General features: G+C 42.0%; 1 protein-coding gene across 1 annotated transcript in view; it reads left to right on the top strand.

The window, feature by feature from the left end:
• The window catches only part of SNTB1 (syntrophin beta 1), a 232,668-nt gene extending 208,953 nt beyond the window's left edge, over positions 1–23,715 (top strand). Inside the window, exons 5-7 of the mRNA XM_038555424.1 lie at positions 10,822–11,018; positions 16,734–16,924; positions 20,492–23,715. Of these exons, the coding sequence (XP_038411352.1) occupies positions 10,822–11,018; positions 16,734–16,924; positions 20,492–20,584 (481 nt within the window). The 3' untranslated portion in view covers positions 20,585–23,715. The remainder of the gene's footprint in view (positions 1–10,821; positions 11,019–16,733; positions 16,925–20,491) is intronic.
• The last annotated feature ends 2,419 nt before the right edge of the window (positions 23,716–26,134 follow it).

Raw genomic sequence — 26,134 nt, 5'->3', positions numbered from 1 at the left:
CCATGGAGAGGTTCTTGAAGATCTTTTTATAATCTATATTCTATACTCATTGCGATATATGTTGAACTAATTAAAACATGGATGGGATAATGGAATATGGAAGAGATAACCAGGAAAAACTCAAAGAGTATATCTAAAAATTAAAATTCTAAGATTGCTAAATGATAAAAAAGACTTAAAAGGAAAACTTCCCAACACATTGGACTGTCACGATGTGAGAATATCCTTCAGATCGTAGGCCTTGTTCATCTCTAGACATGGCAAGTGTGTGGGTGTGTGGGTGAATTAAATCCTTGGGTGACCTGAAGAGCTCATTATTCCCTCTCATTATAAGAGGGAACAATTTCTGCCTATAGTTGACAAGCTGGAGTTTGGCCCTTTTTCCTGGTATAATGGAAAGAGTATCAACTTTGTAGTCAGGTGGACTTGGGTTCAAGTTCTGGACACTCACCTTGTGATCCTGGGCAGCTACTTTACCACTCAGAACCATGGATTCCTTTACCTTGTTGGTAAAATGGAGCATGTAAATACCACTTCCAAGACCTCATGGAGACTAAGTGCAGCCTTTCACACAGTAGGCATCTGCTTTCCTCTCTCCACTTCTGATGACAGCTGGCTGTGAGAGGTCACGAGACCACGGAGAATATACGTCCCTGTCTCTGGAAGTCCACCTGGATTAATTCCACTAAATAGTAAAAAATTGGCCCTTTTGTTGCTCATTCTCCTGTATTACATCGGTCTTTGCTTTAAGACAGTATCCCTCAATAATATCTTTTCTAGAGATGGGACCTTGCCTGACCTTTCAGCACCATGTTCAGATGAAAGAAGTTTAGAAGGTTTAGAAACGAGGCAATTGTTCAGCTCTTCTTGGCTGAGGGGCAGCTTGCTGGTTCCTGAGCAGCCCTCTTATTAGCTTATTAGTGACTTTCCCCCTCACTTCTTTCCTAGACAACCGGTTGACAGCTGGGCTCCATTAGGGTGGCCAGTGGATAAAAGTTATTAAAGAACACCTGAATCATTTAAAGGATCTGACCAGATCCTTTGTTTTGCTTTCTTGTTTTTGGGGGGCTTACACTGTGGCATGTACTGGGAGATGGCTAATTTCAGCAATTAAGTAAAATGAGAATGTAATATTACTTAGCAACCCAGTTACCTAATATGTAGTTTTACTAATTTCGCTGAACCTGTGTGCTGCAACTGCTTTTATTTTAATTAAGGATATTAATAATAATGTTTTTGTATGGAACATTTTATGCAACATCCTCTAACACCTATCCAGAAGTAAATTAGTGCATAAGCTTCCTTTGTGAGACAGTTTTTTTTTTGTTATGTTTTTTTCTCAAAACCAAGCAGGCAGAGGGGGGCATATCTGAGGATCTAGAAACTGTATGCCGTCTAGCACCTCAGTTATTGGTGGACATGCATTTTGCCTGGCCTCCTGAGGGAATGAAGGCATTTCTTACTGCCAAGCTCCCCCAGGTATCAAACAAAGAATTTGACCTACAAATGGGCTTATCCCACTGCCACGTTGAGCCTTGTGGAATCCACCTTGTGAGCCACTTTGGACAGTTGAAGTAATTTAAAAATATTTCACCCTTTCTTTTTACCCAGGTTAGGGATCCATTTACATGCAGTTCTTTAAATGTACATACCATGGATCCATGCTGGCCAGGAATGTGAAATCTTAATGATTCACTTTTTTTTTTTAATAAAATGGCACCTTCTACTCCCAGACCCACTCCCCCACCCCCCAAAAAAATGGCAACTCTGACTCCCTAAAGGACCAAGTCACTACTGAAAACACTAGTTGCTAAAGATGGATTTGAAGGAAGAAACAGGCAGTGGATGTTAGGCTAATCCCATAGAACATCTCATCCCAATTACCTTTCAAGATCACTTTTGGCCAGGGTTGAATTAATCTGGAAATGAGCATCTGATGGATATAAACCCAGGTTCTTTGGATCTAGCATTAGCTGTGGTTTCATGGATGGATGACCAAGGGTAAGAGAGAAGTCACAGTATCTCACAGGCGTCCTTAATCACAAACTTCTTGGAAAAGAGTCCTCCTTGTATTGTAGCTATTCATTCAGTCATTGATGTAACAAATATTTACTGAGTGCTTGCCATGTGCCTGGAACTGTTCTAGGTTGTGTACATACAGCAGAGAACAATCGAATGAAAAATCCTGCCCTGATCGAACTAATGATACCAGTTGCTCTTCCTATATATTCTGTTCCAGGTGCTGTTCCATACAGTACTCACACAACTCATTTCATCCTTATCAACAACACAATGAAGTAGGCATACTGCTGTCTCCAGTTTGCATTTGAGGGATCTGAGGCAGGGAGGGCTTAGGTAACTTGCCAAGGTCACACAGTTGGCAGATGGCCGAGTTGGGCTGCCTGACTCTGCTCTGTCCCCTCACACCCAGGGATTCATTCTCCTGCCCCGCACGTTATATAGGCCTTTCATTTGTTCACTTACTCATGCTCCCAAATAGTAGGAAATGTAAAATCTTGCTGGAATTCTTGACTTTGCTTCTAACCGTGGGAATACGTATTTGAACTCTGTAACCAGGGACAAGCATGTCCTTGGGCTTCTCACACCGTTTCAGATAACGCTCAGAAACTGGGTGTGAATTGTAGCTTGAAAGCTTGTCCCAGGGTGCCAGTATTTTCTTCCGACAGGATAAGAAAGTTATCTTCTCTTGGGAGATAGCATTTTCTTGGTTGCTGTAGCCTCGTCCCTGTTGCAGATATGAGACAGATGGTCATATTTTTAAGACTACATAAATAGCTTAAAATGTAAAATAATTGAAACATAAATAATAGCTATTTCAGAGTCCCCCTTGAGACTGCAGATCAGAAAAGATCTTTGGGAAGAATCTTGGGAGGAATGTCAAAATGCTGTTCCTGGCAGACACATTCTGGATGACGCCCTACCTTTCTATTTTTTTTTTTCGCCCTACCTTTCTAAATATGTATTTTCTAAATCTTAAAGTCCAGCTGACATTTACCTGCTACTTAAAGTGTCCAGAAGCTGGCTACGGTGATGTGTTCCCAAATATGGTCTGCAAATGAAGAGCTCACGAGGGGGCCTTTTCATTGCCTCACGTCTCGTAGCATTTCCGAATAGGCCAAGGATATGTGTGTGTGTGTGTGTGTGTACTTTCCTTTGCAAAATTGAACTCAGATTTTTTTAAATTTAATTTAATTTAATTGTATTTGTTTTAAACTCAGATTTTTAAAACATTTTGGAAAACTTGTATTTGTGCAGTTATTCAGCCAGCATGCATTGAACACATATCGTGTGTTGAGTTGAATGCTAGACGCCACCAAATCAATGAGAGATGCAACAAGTCTTCTCCCCTGGAGAACATCAGGATCTAGAGAGGGAGATGGGGTGGTGATCTTCAGTGCTGTGTGGGAATCCAGAGAAGGGGTGCCTCCCTCGAGGAGATCGTGCTATACTTGGTCTTGAGCTCCAGCCGATTGCTGTGCCGCCAACAGCCAATGTTTCTTTCCCTCCACGTATTTTTACCCTGGAGCTGTCGACTTTGATACACGAGCAACAAACCTTACAGAGTGGCCTCCACGAACACTTCCTGGCCGCCATCGTAAGCAGTCTCAGCCCCACTGGAAGAGATCCTGCCTCACCTTAGATCCTCAGAAGCGAATCATCTGCTCCAAAGGTGATTCTTCCTAGATGGGCCAGGGTTCAGGGAAGGTTTTAATCAACCATCAAGGTTGATTTTTCAAGGCCAGAATGCCCTCTAGAGTCCCCTGGAGGTGCTTGAGCACCTCCCCAGATACTGGGGACATTTATGGCGGCCTCCTCCCCCCTCCCATTCCTCACACACTGTCTTCTCTTTTCCAGACTGATTATCTCCAAGAATGTCCTTTCTGAAGCAGTTTTTGTACTTTTCTGTTTGGATCATTGTCTTCTAATATCATGACACTTGTATGGAGCTGTATTTTAGTATCACTGGTTTCCTTTGAAATTCTATTTACCTTATAATTTGTACACATTATTCAGAAAAAGGGTCCACAGCTTCCATGACACTGCCTAATGGATGCAGGGTACAGAAAGATGAAGTCCTTTCCTAAAGTTTGGTGTCTAAAACCAAATGGTGTGTTTTAGGTGTGGTTTGATCAGTACAGGGCGACAGAGGACCATCACCTGCTCTCATTCCATTAATTCATCTTAAATTCACATTAGTGCTGTTGGTTGCTCTAAGTGGAGCCAGCCATCAACTAATTTCCGGTGGTGCTTCTACACCGAGTCTCCCCCATTCTAATTTTGTTGTTGTTGTTTGTTTTGGGCTCCAACTGCAGTGCTTAGTAATCTTATGTCTTGATTCTGTATTTCTTTTTACCGGTTTTGGGTCATCCGCTGATTTGATGTCAATGTCCTCTACAACTTCAGACAAGTCACTGATGAACGTGTTCAACAGGGCAGGTCGGAGGCCTCTACCTCCATTTCTAATTAAATTGATTCGTCCTGGCTCTGACCACTTCACATAGGACTCATCTAACTGATAAGCTTTGTATCCAGCACTTACTCCTTTTAAGTCCAAATGAATATTAAAGGAAACTCTGTCAGTACATTTTTTCCTGAATATTCACTTAATCTATTTCTTTTCTAGTAACCTGGTTTCTGGATGAAAACAGTTGATGTAAGGAAGTCACACAGGGCCTTGTGAACTCCTATTTCCTATTTTCCAAAGTGAAATAAAAGAAAAGGTGATGCCTTAAAAAGACCCATTACTAAAATAATAATAATAATAATAATGATAAATTAAAAATTTAAAAAAAATTACTGAATTTGGCCTGGGAACAAGATCAAAGAATTGACTTTATTCTTTGTTTTGAAAATCAGGATATAATTTTCACTTTTTCTGTCTTTGAACTGCTGATTTGTTCTCCTTGATTTCCCAAAGATCCTTCTCCCCCCAGAGTTTCACTTACATAGCATTTAAGCCCCTCTGCTACCTTGGTGTGGATTCTTCACACAAGGACTTGAGTTCATTTGAAACATCAGGGTACCTTCTTCCCAAATCTCTTCCTTCTGGGCTCCCACCGCTCCTTCCTCCTCACGTCTCAAAAACATTTTTTTCATAAAAGCAGCAAAGCCAGAATTCTCAAATCATATTTTCTTTCAGCCATCCATCTATATCACTACTGGCCTGGAGATGCGAGCTGCCTCTGCCTTATCTTCACACACCATAGACATCTAGAGATTGTGACTCATGTTGTCTTTTCCATTATTAGAAAACCTTCCCTTGTGTGGACCGTCAACCTCCCATCTAAATGAAGGTTTCTTTTGAGTAGTGGTTTGACTTCTGGTGAAAACTTCCTGTCCTTTGCAGTGGACATGATCCTCGTGGTCCTGTTGTTACTTAATTTGGAACCCAGGTATTGGGTTCTTAAGATATTAAGGAACTTACTTATGCAATTTTGCTTTAGCTTCTGTTAATCCGAAGTGACTGTGAGTCCTGAGCGGCGATGCTCCGTGAACAGTCGGACTATACAGTATCCAGTATTGTATATCCAATATTATTTTATTGGTTGATATTGGAAATGTGCCAATACAAATTCATCTCAGGAGAAAGATTTCACAGAACATTGTAAATGTAATCGTGCCACTCTTTTCTCTGTTTCTTCCTTGTAGCAGTCATGTAACTAAAAAGTCTTACCTTGCCTTACATTGTCTAATGGCCTTGTCTTATTTTCGAAATGCCATGATTTATCAAACAACCAAGTCCCTGTTCGAACTTCTGAAGATGGCAGAGCGGTTCACATCCACATCTCTATGTATCGTCGTCCCCAACTTACTATTATTAACAATCAAAAGCAATTAGTTGGAGATGACATAAAGAACAAGGAAATCTATTATTTCCAACATCTTGATAAGAATGAGATGACAAATATGTTGATAACTGTAGGGTTCCTCTTTATCCTGTGCCAGAATCCACTGGTCTGCATTACTGTGATGGAACAGCTTTCCCTCCAGGTTCAGGTTCACCCTCTGGAGAAAGACCCCCAAGATAACCAGATTGCCTCAATGAAGAGGAGTAATTCTCCACCCATCCATCTCTTCTACTTGTCATCTGCCATACTTCCATATTCTGACTGTCTTCCATTTTATAGAAGTGAGCCTCCCAAGAACAGGGACAAATCTGGAGTGAAGAGTCTGTGGGAATCAGAGGGGAAAAGGGTATTTCTCCTCTTGAACTGCATCTCCTTAAGGTTTGGGCCACATCTTTTCTACTCACGCCATGCCTCACCTTGGGTTTGCATAGAGCAGGTGCTTTTATTAGTTGGCTATTCCTGACAAAATACTATAAAGCAGGTGGCATAAGCAACAAACATTTATTTTCTCATATTTCGGGAGACTAGAAGTCCAAGATCAAGGTACCATCAGGGTTGACTTCTAGTGAGGGTTTTCTTTCTAGCTTATAGATGGCTGCCTTCTTACTCTATCCTCACCTGGCCTTTCCAGTCTGTGTGTGTAGAAGGAGAGAGATCTCCGACATCTCTTTCTTTTCTTATAAGGGCACCATCCTATTGGTTAAGGCCCAACCCTTGTGCCTTCATTTAACCTTTATTACCTCATTATAGACCCTATTTCCAAATACAGTCATCACTGGTGGTCAAGACTTTAACTTAGGAATTTTAGGGGGACACAGTTCAGTCCATAACAGTGTTCCATAAGTGTTTGTAGGATATACCAGTTGGTGAATGGCAAAATCTTTATTGAATGAATGAATGAATGAATGAATGCCTTAGTGACTTTTTTGGTGATCATTTGGAAGTAGAGAAAAGACTTGAACAGAGCAGGAAGCTCCTCTAGGGCCCTTCGGAGCACCCCTGAATCCAAAACAGTCCTGTAACTTCAACTGGAAGGTCTCAGCATATCTCCTGTCTCATTTGTTAGAGGCCAGTTGGTTCGTGCAAGGGATTAATGAGGCCACAGGTGGAGGTTTCATCCCACAAGGCTCAGTTCGCTTCATATTGAGAAAGGCTATTCCACTTCAGGTGTTAAGTTGAAAACCTAGATGAGGACAATTTAGGATAACCCAGGCATAAGCACATACAAGAGGACTTAGGGGAGCTCATCTGGTATTCCAAGCCTAAATTAACACTAATGTTAAACAAAGGACAAACTAAACATGTATTCTGAGTCGAAATGTGTATATTTTTCAGTGGAATGGAAGATCCGATTCTAAGAATTAACATGGAGATTTGACTTCATTCCAGTCTTGTAGCCTTTTAAAGCAAATCTTTACATTTAAAGTATTGTTGCTTAGTGAAAATTTTAATATTAACGGATTTGTTTCAAAGTTTTTGTTTTATATAGTTGAATTGCATAGAGATTTTTAGTAGATCTATATACATTTTGCCACATTTGCTATATATATTTATAAGATAATTTGCAAAGTCTGTCTAATACTACACCCAGAGGAATGTACTCATATGCATCATGTGGATATTCAGTGTAGTTCACTTGTTGTGTTTTTTTTTAAGTTTTTATTTATTTATTCATGACAGACACTCAGAGAGAGGCAGAGATATAGGAAGAAGGAGAAGCAGGCTCCCCTTTGGGAGCCTGATGCAGAACTTGATCCCAGGACCCCAGGATCACTTCTGAGCCAAAGGCAGACACTCAACCATTGAGCCACCCAGGCGTCCCTCACTTGGTATTTTTAAAAAACTGATTTATTTGAGAGAGAAAGGGGGAGGGCATAGAGGGGCAGAGGGAGAAGGAGAGAGAAACCCAAACAGAGGCCCTGCTGAGCACAGAGCCTGATGCATCCCAGGACCTCAAGATCATGACCTGACCTGAAACCAGACTGTGGTCTGAAAGTCAGACCCTTACTGGACTGTGCCACCCAGGAGCCCCTGTAGTTCACTTGATTTTAATCTGATTTAATCTGAAAAAGTATCTTTTTGTTACCAGTATTCACATTAGGTACTGGAAAAGACAATTTGCTTTATCTGATTGTTTACGTACAGCTCTACACGTTTCATTAACCAATACTGGTGTATTCAAAAGAATGCATTATTCAGCATGTCTGCTATTCTTCTGATAGCAAATCAACTTGTTCTTTAATATAGATATTAGGTAATTCATGCTTGATTACTGGAAAAATCAATTTCTCCTCTTCCCTTTTCTTTTCAATGAATGAAATTTGGTGATGAGATGAATAACAAAGCACAGCAGGAGTCCTACCTCCAATAGCTCTTTTCTCATTGTTACTTCCTGTAACACCCTGTATTTCTCCATCCTGGACTCCCTGCTCCCTGTGCCCTGTATCCATCAGCTAGACACAGGCCTTTCTCATACCTTGTTACACTTGGTTAATATTTTAATTCCCTATACCCAGATCTGCCAAGTGCAAATTTTCCAACAAATTGCATTTTCCAGTTATTGTTGGTTTTGATTTTATAATGTCTCTGGAGAAAAATTAACATTGGTAGGAAATTCACAAAAAAGTGGCATCCTTCACGAGGATGGTACATCTTTTTCTCCTTCCAGTTGGGCCTCTGTGTTACATTTCTGCTGGCCCTGGATTGTGACAGAGTTGACGTCCCCTTGGCGGGAAGTTAGAGATGGAAAGTGAGAACATATCAGGCTAGGGAAGGCATAAGGGAACTAATGTTTCCTGGATGCTTCTTATGATCACTAAACACTGAATTAAGTGTTTTATGTATTTTATTATATTGAACCCCAAGGACGGGAGGCAGGAATTGCTTTTTTAAAATAGGGAACCCAAGGGTAGCAGCACCAGGGGTATGGAAGGGATATGGAAATAATACTTAGTACAAACTGTATGCTAGGTCTATGCTGGGCATGGACAGTTTACAGTAGTATTATTTCATGTATTTTTTAAAAGATTTTATCTATTTATTCATGAGAGGCACAGAGAAAAAGGCAGAGACATAGGCAGAGGGAGAAGCAGGCTCCCTGCGGGAAACCCAAGGCGAGACTCGATTCCAGGACCCCAGGACCATGCACTGAGCCAAAGGCAGATGCTCAACCGCTGAACCACCCAGGCATTAATATTTATTATCTTTGGGTATATCTCTGTATCTTCCAAGAATTTTACAAGCGAAATGCTTTTCAATGAACCTTTTTCTTCAAGTAGGCATTGCAAACCATTCCTCCAACCAGTGTCAGCTTTGTGAGTAAAAGAAAGCTCCTCAGAGTTATACAACAAGCTCATTGCTAGAAATTCAACAGGGTACAATGTTTAATTTCACCAATAGTTTTGCTCTCCAATATTTAAGTTCACAAGAGAAAAATAAGCTTTTGGATTTCCTTTGTGCAATTTTCAAGCTAGAGGGAATAAGCGCTTTGCCTAAGAAGGTCCCTCTCCCGTCCACCAGGTGAAGAGACACCTGGAATTTCTATAACAAATGGTAGTGTATCTCTTTCTGTATTAAAAGATAAGGCTGAAAATGCAAATATCCTGGGCAGAAGTAACATTTACTAAATTATACACGCACTAGCCTGCAAATGATTGATAGGAGCACTTCTCCCAAAGGGAGGTTGACATATCAAGGAACAGGGGAGAGCAGGAGAGATCCGGGGGTTTATTTTTTATTTATTTTTTAAAAGATTATTTATTTATTTATTTATTTATTTATTTATTTATTTATTTATTTATTTGAGAGAGAGCACAGGAGCAGGGGGAGGGGCAGAGGGAGGAGGGGAGGGAGAGGGAGAAGCAGGCTCCCTGAGGAGCAGGGAGCCCCAGTGTGAGGCTCCATCCCAGAATCCCAGGATGGTGACCTGGGCCCAGGGAAGACTCTCCAGAGAAGCCATCCTGGGGCTTAAAGGGCTACAAGTGACAAGTAGGAGCCAGTGACTGCTCAGAGGCTGAGAGTCCTTGTTTTTTCCATCTGGCCTTTCAGAATGTACTTAGAGGCACATTTTAGGCTGGGGCTGTGTTTTAAAGTCAGTGTGACAATCCTGTGGGAAAAATCACTCTTGGAAATCCCTGAGATTCCCCATAAAATGCGGTCATCTTCTGATCCTGGGAAGCGCAGCATCGCCCTTGGTGGGGGGGTGGGGCTCGAACACAGGCACACAGATGCTCCTGGTGGTTCTGGTCCACTTGCCCTTGGACGCTGGGGGCTTGGCAGATGCAGACCCCGAGGACATTGGGCGCAGCCAGGTGCTCCCAACCCCAGGAACCCCGGGGGAACGAAAGCTAGCCCAGGACCCCGGGTCGTGCTCATGCTGGGGTATACACAAGCTCCGGAATGGACTGGAGAGGGAAGGATTTATATGCCATTTAAATTGTTCTCTTTTGCATTTCTTCTTTTTTTTTTTTAAGATGTTATCTATTTATTCATGAGAGAGACAGAGAGAGAGGCAGAGACACAGGCAGAGGGAGAAGCAGGCTCCATGCAAGGAGCCCGATGTGGGACTCGATCCCGGGACCCCGGGGTCACGCCTTGAGCCAAAGGCAGGTGCTCAACAGCTGAGCCACCCAGGCGTCCCTCTTTTGCATTTTCTTAATTCTCTTTTTGGCCGCGTAAAGATAGTTGAGTTTGCCTCATTAAAGGGCTGTCATTCAGCTTCTCTGCACCAGACGCAGTTCCCGGGCAAATATAAGTCCCACCAAGCCGATGGAGGAACCGGCTGAGCAGTAGGCAGAGAAAGCACAGGGACGATGAGGCTGGAGCGGACCCTTCAGGTCTAGGGCCGAAAACAGAGCAAATCACCCATATGGGAGCCTTTCCCAGGTGACAAGTCAGGTGAACACTGCGATTTCCAGTTTGATGATTTTTCTCTCTCTCTCTCTCTCAACAGGCTGGTCCATTCAGGTCCAGGCAAAGGATCGCCCCAGGCTGGTGCAGATCTGTCTTTTGCTACCCGGACGGGCACCAGGCAGGGGATCGAAACACACCTCTTTAGGGCTGAGACCAGCAGGGACCTGTCTCACTGGACAAGGAGCATAGTGCAGGGCTGCCACAACTCGGCAGAGCTGGTCACTGAAGTCACCACAGGTAGGCGCCCCTGGCTCTCATGGGACCAACGTGCCCTCTCTTCCACCTCAGCCCAAGGTCGTTTCTGTTATTGGCCTTCTGGGCTGTGTAGAATTCTAGAAGTGAACTTCAGTTCCTCCAAATTAGGGCACTGTAGGCCCTACTCCAGTGAAAGCCTGTTTCCATCTCCATTCAAGAAAAGTTGGTAATTTGGAGAGTCAGATGTCATTTTCTTACCTGCAGCCCCTGGATAGCTTCCTGGGAGCATGAGTTTTGAGGTACACACTAGTAGGGTTCTTGTTATAAACAAACAGCAGAGACTGACTCTGGGAAATTTATCACAGAATAAAGTTCTTGGTCAGAGAGTTGGTCAGAAAACTGGGGAACCAGTTTGTGAAAAAAAAAAAAAAAGCAGGAAACAGAGGCATCCAGTGGGATTCAACAGCAAAGGACGGAGCCTTGGGAAGAGCCACCAGTGATCCCTGCCCCTGGTATGAATGTTGAAACTGAGGCAGGATGGAAGGAGCATGAAGTGTGTGCAGCCATGTTCATGCAGAGCTGTAAGAAAGGACTAATCAGTGGGGGAAATGGGATTTACATGGATTATTTACATGGATCACATGTGTATAGAAGGAAGAACCCTTCTATACTGTCCTATTTATTGCGTATCCTCATGATGTGCCAGGTATTTCATGTGTTATCTCTCAGTGTTTTCCACACTATGAGAGACAACCCTATTATGGGTCCAGAAGTCAATGAGTCAAGGCAAGACCAACATTTAAAAAATTAAATGGAATACAAATATCAGTGTAAACATTGCTTAGCTTTGTGGAATTTTGGATTCAAGGGTGTGTGTGTGTGTGTGTGTGTGTGTGCACATCTCAGGTCACAAACCATTCATTGCCTTATCTCTTCTAATCCTCACAGTTCCCTTGCCAATCTGATTTTACCAAATCTGAAAGCAAATCCTTAAGAAAGGTTAAGTAGCTTGTCCAAGATCACACAACTAATAAATAACAGAACTGACTTTAACACTAGGTTGTGTCATTTGAAAGACATTGAAAGACATTTATTGACTCTAGCGTCTGCAGAGGCATGGATCTCACTGCTGTACCACTGGTCGAAAGACACTCATTCTGTTCAGGCAGCTACGATGAATAATTTTCATGCCACTCTCCAAATCAGATGGCTGGATAGAAAGGTGGTTAATTTAAAAAAAAGAAAAAAAGAAAAAAAAAAGGAAAGGAAAAAAGAAAAGAAAGGTGGTTGATAGGCGACAGATATAAATGCATCTATATGTAAATATATAGAGATAAGTTAATTTTTTAATTGGGCAAAGGTAAAATTAGAGACTGGAAACTAATGTGAATCTCAGCTAGCATGAATAAATAAAGTATATGCTATAAAATCTTGTCCATCAGGCACCTAGGTGGCTTAGTTGGTTAAGCATCAACTCCTGGTTTTGGCTCAGGTCGTGACTTGAGGTCATGAAATTGAGTTCTATGTCAGGCTTTGTGCTGAGCTTAGAATCTGCTTGAGATTCTCTCTCCTTCTCCCTCTCCCCCTCTCTACCTCTTTAAAATCAATCAAGCAATCAAACAATCTTTAAAAAATAAATAGAATAAAATCTTGTACATTTGCTAAGGTGGATTCCATATTATATTAACCCAGTGATTTTCAGCAGCCAGCACAATGTACAGGTGACAGTGTTCATAATGCTGTTGCTCCTGATTCTGAGATCTAAAACCGACCTCTCTTCCCGGTCTCCTGGGGTCACCCATAAAGAGGGCATATGCCACAGAGTAGCTGGTATCCTCAACAACAGTCTTCCAGTAAATTCAACTTTGAGTCCCACGGGGTTGTGTCTTTGCATACCCTCTGTTCACCCTCTTCTATCATGTTTTCTTGCCTGTTCTTTCATTTCCTCTATGTGAGGAATAAGGTAATAGCCACATTGTGGAATTTAAGTCAGGCCTGGATTCAAATTCTAGTCCTATTTCTTTCCTAATCTCTCACTCTCTCTTTTTTTTTTTTTAAAGATTTTATTTATTTATTCATGAGAGAGAGAGAGAGAGAGAGGCAGAGGAAGAAGCAGGATCCATGCAGGGAGCCTGACGTGGGACTCGATCCCAGGTCTCCAGGATCATGCCCTCAGCCAAAGGCGGCACTAAACCGCTGAGCCCCCCAGGCTGCCCTCTCTCTCTTTTTTAACAAGATTTTATTTATTTATTTATTTATTCATGAGAGACACAGAGAGAGGCAGAGACATAGGGAGAGGGAGAAGCAGGCTCCCTCCGGGGAGCCTGATGCAGGACTTGATCCCAGGACCCTGAGATCATGACCTGAGCCGAAGGCAGACGCAAAACCACTGAGCCACCCAGGTGCCCCTCTTAATTTCTTACTTAACTCTTACTTTCATCTCTTATTTTCTTCATCTGTACAAAGAAGGAAATAACAGTACCCACCTCACAGAGTTGTCAAGAATTAAGAGAAATAATCCATGTAAAGCTCCTAGCACAGTGCTTGACACATAGTAAGCGCTCATTGCATGTTATTGGTTGTTACTCTTGTAATTATTTCTCCAGACGTTTGCTGTCCAGTATTCTAGCTTCTGGTCATGTGTGGCCATTTAAATGCAACTTAATTAAAATTAAGTGAATTCCTCAGTCACACCAGCCACATTTTCAGGGCTCAGTCACCATGTATGCCTGCCTGGCTACTATGTTGGATGGTGCAAATCTGGGACACTTTCATCATGGCACAGCATCCTGTTGTACAGCTCTGCCCTAGAGGAACAGATTTCCCACAAGACATCTTAGGTACAGCGTTTCCAAACATTAGCCACACTAACAACAACAATGGAAATAAAATTCTTTTTGTTTTACTCGTAAAAGCCTCAGATTGCTGACCTCCACCCCCAGAGATTGGTAAGGTGATTCAGCCATTTGGGGTTGGGGCCTGAGAACGTGTACCTAATAACATCCCGGGTGGTGCTGATGCTGGGCCACGGAGCCCCCTGGGAGCAGCACTGAACCAGGGAGCAACATCCCCTGGCACTCAGGGGTGGTCTAAAAGAGTCTAAAAGATGGGAGACACATCCCTGTGTAGTAAGCTTTCTCCACATTTCCTCTACTCATGCAAACATGGAAAACCAGATATTTTATAGAATTTCTGCTGCAGCAACTCCCATAAAATCCATGTCTATTTTGTAATTACCCTGAAACTGGTTGGAGCTCCCTACTATTTTCCATCATTGCTGGAAACCTTTTGAGGGTATCAAAAAAAAAAAAAGCGGTTTTCTTTTTCCATGCTGAATCTGTATAGCAAGAAAAACTAGAGTTTTGGATCTGAGAGTTGGGAAAACCAGAAAACTGGACTTACTGAAGTCCTATCTGTAAATACCGGAGAAGTTCACACTTCTTGCAACAAATTCAGGAGTGTTCTAGGAAAGAATGGAGATGGCCAAGGGGATTTGGTTTCGTTTACATTCCACAGATTTTGTAAAATCTTTCTCACTCAATAAGCTGAACTCTACGTGGAAAGCCATGAGGCTGTTGGTAGACCAGCCAAAGGAAATAACAAAACACCGTGTGCAGTGAGTTGGGCGGGGCGGGGGGGGGGGCGGGTAGGGAGGGTGGGAGAGAAGAAATTCTGGAATGACCACAGGTGCAACCCAGTTACAAATTGAAAGATGCCTTCAGGGAGTTGGGGGAACGGGCCTTATGTTTTCATCAGAGCTTCAATTAACTTGCTAATGTGTTCGATTTGTCCCGTGTGGATTGAGAACATCCGTCAGATAACCAATCCCATTATATAAAGGCGGCGAACACCATCTGAGGTCAACTAGAATTGAAAGTAAGCACAATTGGCTGATTCAGAATATCTGAGGGCAGAGTTAGAGGAAGTTGCGATTCTCTCTCCTTCTCCCTCTCCCCCTCTCTACCTCTTTAAATATAGAGGAAGTATAGAAAATTCAAGTTCAAATATAGAGGAAGGAAAGAGAAATTCAAATATAGAGGAAGGAAAAAGAAAATCATGTTTAAAGCTCATTTGCCCACTTATTCTCCAGATAATAAAAGTGCAAAGAGTGTCAAAAACAAGGATCCAAGATGAGAAGCAGAATGACACCCATGCCACTGTCTGTGGCCATCCTGGGCCTGCGGGGATGGCGGGGATCTGCGGACCTCCTGAGAAGATGAGATTGATGCAGGGGCTCTGCTCACGAGGACTCAGAAATCTATTAGAGGGCGTAGTGCACTTTTGGGAAAAATCAACCCTCAGTTACAAATTGAGAGATGCCTGTGGGAAGTCGGAGGAAGGGGTACAGTTTTAGCCAGAGCTTCAATTAAAAGCCACCTCATTCTGTGAGCAGTCCCCTGTCCCTTCCCCCAAACTCTGAAGATCCCCCCAACCCGCCCTCCACCGCAGTTATTACTCCTGACTCTCTGCTAAGATCCCTCTCCACGTCCCTCTGTATCCTGACTGCCAGAGTCTGAGGAAGATACTCGGCACAAGGTGGAAAGAACTTGAATTTTGAATTCTAAGCCACCTAAATTGTGACACATCCCACCTGTCTGAGCTTTCCTTTTTTTCACCTAAGCTAAGGTCCTGCTCCAGAAGTTTGGGGTAAGGTGAAATTCAGTTTGGTTTATAAAGCCAAGCAGAGCTAGTGATGGGATAGAGCGGTCACGATGCCCTTACTCTTGGCCCTCCGCACCCCCATTCCCAGCCAAGAAAATGTCCTGGTTTCCCTAAAGAGCTTTCAGATGTATTTGAAGGTCTGAGCCAATTTACTTGCCGGGGTCTCTTAAATGCGGTGTTCTGTGAGGCAAAAAAATCCAATCTGAGACTTAATAACCTTTCTCAGAGCTCTTTGATCACAGGTTTGAACCGTTCACAAGTCTTCCTAAATAGGAACTAGGATTCTGGGGCAGCCCCCCCCCCCCCATCCAGCTTGTAAGTTTCGAGTGCTGAGATCTCTTCCTAGACACAGTGAGGACCACAGATAAAAGCTGGCGCCAGTCCTGATCAAGAGGTTCTAGTTTGTTCCTTTGGATCAGAGGGTACTTTGGTGACCACCACCTGAGAGGTTCCTGAGGGTCACACCGGGTAGAGACGGGAAACAGCATTCCGCACGGACGGAGCCACGTCTGATATCTTTCTGCAACCCAGCTCCCCAGGACCCACGTTCAGATCATTAGGGAAAGTTTTAAAACACTCATTTCTATCTATAAAATGAGTTTTGACATTTTTTTTAAATGGGATTATTTTAAGCTACTCACTCCCACCTTCTTAGGTGTGTTATATTTATTATCATGGGTGATGGAACGGAGGAAGGTTCACTTCTTGCACCAGGTAGTGGGCACAGCAGTGGGGTATGTGTGCACGCGTGTATGTGTGTGTGATGATGACGATGACAAGGCCAGCGGAAGGCAAGCACACCTGCCTACCTGTGTGCTCCCAGAAGGTCAGATAAGGCTGGGGCCCGGATAAAATTCAGTAAGTCCCAGCAAAAGGAGTTCTTTCAGCTTATTTCCCTTGGTTTCATGGAACAAGTTAAATCACAATATCAAAATCCGTCCAAGGAGAATATTTTCATGAGCAACGATGAGTTTTCAACCTGAGAAGAACATGCAGCTGACCCTGGAATTGAGGAGACTTGCGAGGTAAGTGCGTGCCCGGGAGAAGGGACGGAGCGCGCTCTTCCTCCTGCTGTCTCTGCTCTCTCCCCTTCAGCTTGCACCTACAAAAACCAGGAGTGCCGCTTGACCGTACATTATGAGAATGGATTTTCTATTACCACTGAACCGCAGGAGGGTGCCTTTCCCAAGACCATCATACAGTCTCCCTATGAGAAGCTGAAAATGTCTTCAGATGATGGAATCAGGATGCTGTACTTAGATTTTGGAGGCAAAGATGGAGAGATTGTAAGTGTATTTCTGTAGATAGCGTGAATTCATCTATTTTCCATCAGGCAACACGTCTGTGATGACTTGCAAACAAAACACTGCCTTATTATTTATTTAGCTGTTGACTATGTACAGAGTATTTGCAGGTTCGTGTCTTTAAGGATCCTTGAGAAACTATGACTGGATCCAGTTATCCCAAAGTTCCTTACTTCGGTCTCATTTTCCACCAGCGTACCGATTACATTTTTGAATTAAGGAAACTTTTACAAAGTCACCATTAAATGCTTATCAAATAGGATCCACCAGCTTCAAAATACACCATTTTTTAAAAGCATCGAGCATCTAATCTAACCTCGACATTGTGCTGGTGTGTGGGTGTTGGGGGGGCAGGGGTGTAAGCTGAGCAGGACCGGCCACCTGGGAGGGCTCTGGGGAGCTCAGCACATGGGGAGCACAGTGGAGGGGCGGAGCCAGGAGCAGAGTGGAAGGGGCAGCAGGAAACAGAGAAACTTGGTGAGCAATACCCACGTGGAGGGAAGGCCAGACAAGAGCCCAGAAGTTTCTTGCTAATGGAGAATAATGCCGAACAAAATGAATAGATTTGCCAGTTAAAGTAACTTTTATACTTCTATCAATAATATGCAAATAGCCAGTGTGTTTAAATTCACAATTTCCTGTGATCCTTACTGCCTATTACAATAAAAAAAAAAAAAAAAGTATATTCTGTTCCACAGAAGGGTGAGAATTGCTTGTTCTTTCTAGCACCTGTAGTTGTTACATTCTCAGGAAGACCTAGCATTTCATTTAAGCTGTCAAATGTAGAACGTTTATGAGGACCTTGATTTTGTAATAACTAGGCTCTGTGTGGGTGCTTCCCAGTCACTGGTTAGTCAAGAAATAATTACCGGCTTCTGCTTGATAACAGGGATGAGGAAATATAAAAAAATACAGAGGTAAACCTCAATTTTTTTAAAGATTTTATTTATTCATGAGAGAGAGAGAGAGAGAGGCAGAGACACAGGCAGAGGGAGAAGCAGGCTGCCTATGGGGGGCCCAATGCAGGACTCAATCCCAGGACCCCGGGATCAGGCTCTGAGCCAAAGGCAGATGCTCGACCACTGAGCCAGCCAGGCATTCCGGTAAACCTCAGTTTTAAAGATCCAGTAATTTCTGTGCCGCCTCTGGCCTTCCCTAGCCCATCCCTTCACCTCCAGCCTCCCCCGTGATCTCTGTGACACCTGACTGGTACTTCCCTGGAGACCATTCAGGGTGGCCACGCAGGGGCTGACCCAAGGGAAGGGCCGAGACACACTTCAGAGCAGAAGGCCTTCCTTTCAGAGTCCCCACTGGGGATGGCGGCCCCGCTGTTCTGGATGGCGAGACCCCACTAGCCCAGCCAGCTGCCCACTTCTCCCTGGGGGTGCCCCTGGCGGTGGGGATGAGGTCAACACCCTGTGCCTGACCGCTGATCTGAACTCACTGAAAACAGTTTTTGGCCATGTTCCTTCCTAACCTTTAAGATGGATTTGCAGGATTTTACAGGAATTTGTTGCTGTCATTTGTGTGTTTCGATCAGTAAGTTCAGCCTGAAGCACCAGGTTGGAAAAAAACAAGTGATTTGAAAGTCCATTTTACTAAGAATACTTGTAGTTCAGGTGCTGCTCTATAGCAATCACTCAACTGTGTGCTATTTCCTAAAAGTGACTGTTCCCTAGCAAAAAAATAAAAAAATAAAAAAAAGTCTCTTGGCCTTATCCATGGCTTGACAAATCAAGGCTATTTTTGCCTGTGAGGAAAATCACTTATGTCTAAATTTCAGCCTTTCTGAAGCTTGTAATTACAACCTGACTTGGAAGATTTAGGCAGGGCCGAGTTTTCGCTGCCAGTCCATTCGGCTGGGAAGTGCAAGTTCACGCACAGCTTCCCCAGGCCTGGTGATGCAGCCCCAGGAGAAAGGCCCCACCAGGCCCTTTCTGGGGAAGGGAGCAGACATGTGCTGTAGGGAATGGAGTAAACCGAAGCTCAAGAGACCCGTGTTCTCTTTCCGCGTCTATAACTAATTCACCAATTGTCTTGGGCAAGTCCTTTTATTTCTTTGGATCTAAGATTCTCTGTCCATAAAATGCAGTGAGTGAAGCAGATCATCTTTAAGATGCCTTCCAAAAGTTGAATTTTTGTCGGTGAAACAGGATACGGTGGTTCCACGCGGACTCTGGCATCGCAGAGCCCTACCTCTGAATCCACACTTACTCTTCCCTGTCAGATCCGTGATCTCAGAAGGTTTCCAAACTTCTTCACATCTCAGTTTCCCACATAAAATATGCAGATAGGGACGCCTGGTGGCGTGGTTTTGCGTCTGCCTTCGGCTCAGTTCATGATCTCAGGGTTCTAGGATCAAGTCCTGCATCAGGCTCCCCGCAGGGAGCCTGCTTCTCCCTCTGCCTGTGTCTCTGCCTCTCATGAATAAATAAATAAATAAAATCTTAAAAAAATATAAAGCATGCAGATAATAGCAATAAGCTCTCAGGGGTTTAGTGCAAATTAGATAAGATGGTATATAGGAAACATTTAGCACGGTGCCAGGTTCATGATACATATAACCCTAACTTTGCTAGATGTTATACATTCAGGTTGTTAAGACCCCCAACAGTGCCATCAGCAGGAGACAATTGGGAACAAGTCCTCCCTCGAGTTTTCCTGATTTAGGTGAGGTGATAAAAATGCACCTCTTATGCTCTGGTCGTGTGCTGGGCCAAGGTAGGAACATGCTGAGAAGGGTAGTTCTAGCAGGGGCCTTCACAGACGCATGACGCACATGCTCACAACAATCCAAGGGGATAGGACTCTGGGGACACAGCTTACCTAGCAGGGGCTTCCAGATTCGGAGTTTTCACAACAGTATCTCATTTAATATTCTAACTACCCTGTGGATTAGGTAGGACTGGGAAAAATATCGACTTATCCAAGATTATATATCTCAAAAGTATTTTTATTTTTTTTAAGATTTTATTTATTTATTCATGAGAGACAACAGAGAGAGGCAGAGACATAGGCAGAGGGAGAAGCAGGCTCCCTGTGGGGGAGGCCGATGCGGGACTGGATCCTAGGATCCTGGAATCACGCCCTGAGTCAAAGGCAGGTGCTCAACCACTGAGTCACCCAGGTGTCCTTCTCAAAAGCGTTTTTTTTTTTTTTTTAAGTGTTAAAACTAAGACTCAAACTGAATCTTCAAGATGTGAAATTTAGTCCTGCTTCAAGCTGTACCTCACCCGACCTAAATAATATCACTATTGTGATACCAAAAACAGATGGTTTTGATGGTCAAGAAAGGCAACATCAATATTTATGCTATTAGTATATATAATTCACAGAACCTATTTTGGAAAAAAAAATATATGGGATGTAAGAAATAAGTTCAAAGAGTTATTTTTTAAATCTCAGGGGAGGGGGCGAGGATTTAAAACCTTAATTGCTCCAGTTAACACTTAAAAGCAGGAAGTGCACGGATCTGTTTGATGTGTAAATCGCTCTTCTGTTATCAAGCATTAATTTTCAAATCTCTCACACTGTCTTTTTAAATTTCAGCAACTGGACCTTCATTCCTGCCCCAAGCCGATTGTTTTCATCATTCACTCCTTCCTGTCTGCGAAGATCACAAGGCTGGGCTTGGTGGCCTGAAGAGAGGGGTGACCTCCTTTGTGCTACCTGGGGTGCGACATCGGACACCATGTGGCGTGAGCAGCGCACCAGATGTGGCATGCCACACGGTCAGCTTTAGATCTCGAGTACTCTGAACTATCCCCGACTTCTCTGTCAGCTTCACCAACTACAAGGGAGGACCCCCAAGAAAACACCAGGAGGAATATCAGAAGAGAGCTGGCTTTTTAGAACAGCAGCAGGAAGGGTAGAGGTGAGGGCGAAGGGAAGTCAGAGCATAGCTTTGAAATAATGACAGTGAAGGACATCGTGAACGTTAGAACAGCATGCGCAGATCGTAATCAGACCAGTTTCTAGGCAACTGGTTCACCCAGGTAAGCAAGAGCTGAATGGACGAGGAATGGACATCTTCACCTCTCTCGCCCCCAGTAGCAGTGATCCCTTGTTTTATTGTGATTTATTGCCTACTTCTAATTGAATTGGCTTTTGCTGGTAAGGAACGAGCAGCGCTTCAAATGGAAACCCACCTGTTCTTTAAGTATGAAGCAGCTGTAGTTTTTTTCTTAATGAATTATCTTTCAATGATGTAGAATGATTCTGAAGTATTCTCATTAGCATATGCTGAGCAGGAATTAAATACAGCCTCAGATACTGATCTGAGCTGTAGGCTGGTGGAATCTGAGCCAAAGGAGACTGTTTATATTGCAAAGCTTTGCGGTGCAGAAGCGTAGTGTGCTCGAAAGGTGATTAATCTGGGGGCTGCACTCACACCAAGGTGTGGTTATCTTAGAGCCAAGAGTGATAGCCTTACTTATAGAAAGCAAATTACGGATATTTTTTTAAAAGATTGTCATTTGAGATATATATGTAGCATATATATCTCATATATATATATAACATATATATATATATAAAAACAACTTACATGAGGTTAACTAATTATCCCCATTTTGTGGTGTTCAGTGGCAGTACTGAGCAATTTATGGACCCTTGTTCCTGCCTGTGCTTGTATGCATGCGTTTTCGAACCAGTCATAGAGCAGCCTCATATAATTCTGACAGCATCCACAGCTCTTAGGAATTCCAGGGAAATAATATAATGACCTGATATTTTTCTACAAGAATATTTTCAAAAAACATAGAGCATAATACTGATTTATTGCTTTTATTTTTACCTTTCAATGCAAATTCACCAAAAAGATACCCGTATTACTGAATTTTGGAGTCACTTTCCTCAAACCTTAAAAATAAGCTCTAGAGTTTCTGTAAGCATTCATAACCCTTCTTTCCCATGTACTTTACCTAAACAGAGGCTCTGGAATCGACCTGTGTGTTTTTTCAGAATTGTCTTTCAGTACATACCTATGCAAAGAGCTTTTAAAAGTGAAACGGTTTTAAAGGAATGTAATTTTGCCCACTGAGATGTATGTTTATTGAATTACAAAGCAGTGTCCAAAGCTTGTATCATATAACACTAGTTGCAAAGGGCATGGAATGAGAGGTGTTTTGCAAGAGCAGTGAAAATAAGAGGTTTGACAATCAAAAATGTGTTAAATATTGAGATAAAAAAACGTTAAACAGATTACTGATTATGGGTCTCCTCAAAGACTTTAAGGTACACCGTGTGATTCTACAAGGGAGGATCCCATGTACCATTCCTACACTTACTTACAAAGCATCTTCTGAAGGAAGTGTTTTAAAAAAACAAAAACAGGGGTGCCTGGCTGACTCCATCAGTAGAGCATGCAACTCTTGATCTCAGGATCATGAGTGCAAGCCCCATGTTGCGTGTAGAGATTACTTAAATAAAATAAAATAAGACAAGACAAAAAACACTTTGGAAAATACAGCCACTGTTTTTTTCGTTGTTGTTTCCCATTTCAAAATTCTGAAGAGTGAAGTTCCACCCTGAATAGTGTAGGAAAGCTTTGATGCATTTGTAAATTATACTGCACTCTTTCATTACAGATTTCCAAAGTCACTGGAATGTTGCTATCCAAGAGAATTATGCATTGTAAATAACATTAAAATACATATATTAATGACAATAGTTCAACAATATGTTATCTAAGGTGCTCAGTACTACATGAAGTATGAGTTAATTACTCATAATTAAATTGCAAAGATCCTATTCTATATTTATAGACAAATTAAAATGATCATAATTACAAATATTTCTTCATCAGTTAAGTTTTAGACTGATTAATATCTGGGTGGGGGTCAACAAATTACATTCTCTGCATTTATAAAAACTTAATTTAAATATTTATATTTTAGAAAATACATTTGAATAAATTAATACATTTTCTGAATTAAAATGTATTAGCAAGAAGTAGACAATTTTACTAAGAGAATTATGTATATGAATCTTTTTTTCCTTCAGAGTTAAAGTGTAGCATATCAGAGTGGCTATGATGAATCAATTTCAAATACTCAATTTTTCTTGTACACCAAGCACCAATTTTCCTTGTTCTGAATTCAGGACATTACAATGATTTTACACTGTAGATTCTAACCTTGTCTTGATGTGTGTTATGAATGTTGTGAATGACACACAGTCATACGTCTGGATCATGCCTGGGTACGGTCAGTGAATCAGTTGAGTCATTATGGGGAATTTGTTTCTGTCCGATCTGCTCTGTGCTTAATCTGTTTATTTGAATCAATGAATTATTAAATTCACGTTTGTCCTTTAAGGGCAAATCAATACAAATGACTGATATTTTAACTGTACTTTGTGGGAAGCCACCCATTTGTTACTAGATGTGGTTAGGTGAGCCCTAAGCATCCCAGGGATTTAAAGAAGGCCAATAGGAAAATAGAAGCAATCACTTTTCTGACTTGAACTTAGAAGAAAAAAACCATAAACCTCTTTAAAAACACCCAGGTAGAGGCATTTAGTTAATTCTATCAATTGATGGAATTAAAATGCTGAAAAATGCATTCTCCTAAAATAAATTAAGGGCCTTTCTGGCCATCGTTTTACAAATGCTAGATATTCCATCTTGAGGGGATTGGCGTGGACTGGGGTCAGAGAGTAATTTCTGAATGTACCTTGAGTTAAAAAAAAAAATGTGCCTATGTTTATAGCATCACGGATATCATGTAAAATTTATATATGAACTCAATAAATATTCACCTCTGAATATCGTAGACTGGTGGTTTCATGGTCGCATGAAGACACAACCTGCTATTCTCTTCCTCTAAGACTGGTTCTGGAAGGTGCTAATGGGTAAAGGGAGATGCCACTATAAAATTTGCTGTGTGTGGGTGTTTGTGTATCATTTCAGGATGGGTCTTTATCTGGGGCTTAGGGATCTTTGCTCTCATTTTAACTAAATTTTTATGAGATTTTTCTTGTACACCAAGCACCATATACTCAAATCCTGTGTAGTACTACAACTTGGTTTGTGTCCAAATTGCTTAGAATTAATGTTCATCTATGGCTGAGAAATCTTTTTATATTTGAAAATTCAGTAGTATTGAGATTACATTTAGAACTGGAAAATCTCACTTTTAAGAGACTTCAGAGGTTATCAAGCACATTAGTGCCCGAAGTTTATTTATAATTTTGGCAATACTACCTTAGCACCTTAGGGTATATGATTTGCTAGTAATATAGCAACATGGTAGATACACAGAAAAGCGAATATACATTAATTAATTTTTTTAAAAAGTCTATAGCACCTAGAGTCATCCTATATACACTACTGGCCGAAGTACTACTTTTGGGGAAGCATTAACCTTGTATCTATTTCCACTACACTATTTCCACTATTTCCACTACACAGGCATTTCTTCCCAAACATCCCTGGCAGTTGTTCATTCTGCCTGAAATTGAAAGTTTTCATCTACGGGATGGGAGCTCCTTATCTCCCGAGGCAGGTCATTCCACTGCTGGATGGCAGGAGTCGTGGCAAGGATTGTATATTCTTAGAGCCAAAACTTAGGTCTGCCTTTCAATCATGGCCCTGTTCTACCCTAGAAAACACTGGAAGTCCGATCTCTTTTCCACATGAATGTCCTATATAATAAGACAAATCAAGGCTGAGGGCTACTAGGAAATATAAAATGATCTGAAAATGGCTTTAAATAGGACACTAAAAATTCCTTGTTTTTATCTTTAAAGAACAATTGGCTAGGATTAAAACTCTCCATAATACCTAGTGGTGGAGAGTGATGGGAAAACAGGCCATTGGTAGGTATGTATATATTTGGCAACAATTTGGAGAGTAACTGGTAATATTTATAAAAGTTTAAAAATATATGAACCTTTTCACTATCAGAATTTATTCTTGAGTTGTACGTGCACAAAGACTAACATATAAGGATTATCTTTACAGCAGTATTTATAACCAGAAGCCAAAAAGGTCAATAAGACCATCAATAACTAAATAAATCCCGGCACAATGATGCAGTAGAAAATTCTGCAATGTTACAATAATCCATCTCTAATTACTAATATGGACAAAGTTTCTAAATGCAACTTCTGCAAAACGCAGATAAAAACACAGATATATAAATATTTATTCCATTTGTTGTTTAAAAGGTGATTCTCAGGAAGAGTGGCACTGCCAGGACATTTTGGAAATCTGTGCTAGTGCTGTTTTGTTATCACTATGATGGGGGATGGGGACACTTAGTATTTCCTGAACAAGAGCCACAGCTAGTAGACTTCATGCAATGGGAGGACAGTCCCCACGTCCAATGGTACTGTTTCCTACACAGTTGTTTTGTCCTCTGAGTTGTTCATGCAGGTGAAACACAATTATGTGTACCTAGGCCCTGACTACATTTTACATATGAAAACATTTTTTGACTGATTCAATATATCCTGAGTTTTCTAGGTATGCAACTACCATGTATGTGGAAGGAAGACTGTGTTTTTGTTTTGTTCAGGGCATTTTATAAAACATTTTATCAAAACAAGTCAGCCATAGTAAGTGTGTACATGGTACAGGAGTCATGGATACAGAACACTGGACTACTTTTGTCTGTGCCTCATTCACACTGAATCTGAGTAAAAATATTCAACTACTTTATCTTTTATTGTGGTTGTACCCCGGCATCCCCATACTGAAATGCATATTATTTTATTTTCATTACTTTCCTTTTCTAAAACTTTTTTACCTTACAGTTAGGGAGTATCAATTTAAAAAAAAAAAATCCTGAATGTGCATAGGTTGTTACTACTGGGCATATCCTGTTCATCTCCTCAGATTCCCTCCATGCCATTGTCTGGTGTTCTAGATTCTCAGCTGCTTACCCAACCTTAGGCACCACCACAGCCGGCTCTGCTTGACCTGAGTGTTTCTGCCACTTAGAGCCAACGCACTGCTAGCTTAGAAATGCTGCCTCTCCAACTTCCTTGCCCACTGGCTGCTGCCAGGCAGCCAGGCTAAGGAGATGCATACTTGAATTTCTGGGTTTTGCCTTCAATTCCAGACTTGGATGAAAAGCCATGCACTGTAGGGCATAAGAACTGGTGTACTGAGCAGCCATTATGACCTGAGCAGACCAGAATTGGACAGGGTTTAATTGTGGTTTGAGCAGACCAGAATTGGACAGGGTT

Source organism: Canis lupus, chromosome 13, assembly GCF_011100685.1.
Source record: "Canis lupus familiaris isolate Mischka breed German Shepherd chromosome 13, alternate assembly UU_Cfam_GSD_1.0, whole genome shotgun sequence".
Taxonomy (NCBI): domain Eukaryota; kingdom Metazoa; phylum Chordata; class Mammalia; order Carnivora; family Canidae; genus Canis; species Canis lupus.
The sequence above is the reverse complement of the archived record's forward strand: the minus strand, read 5'-3'. Positions and strand labels throughout refer to the sequence as shown.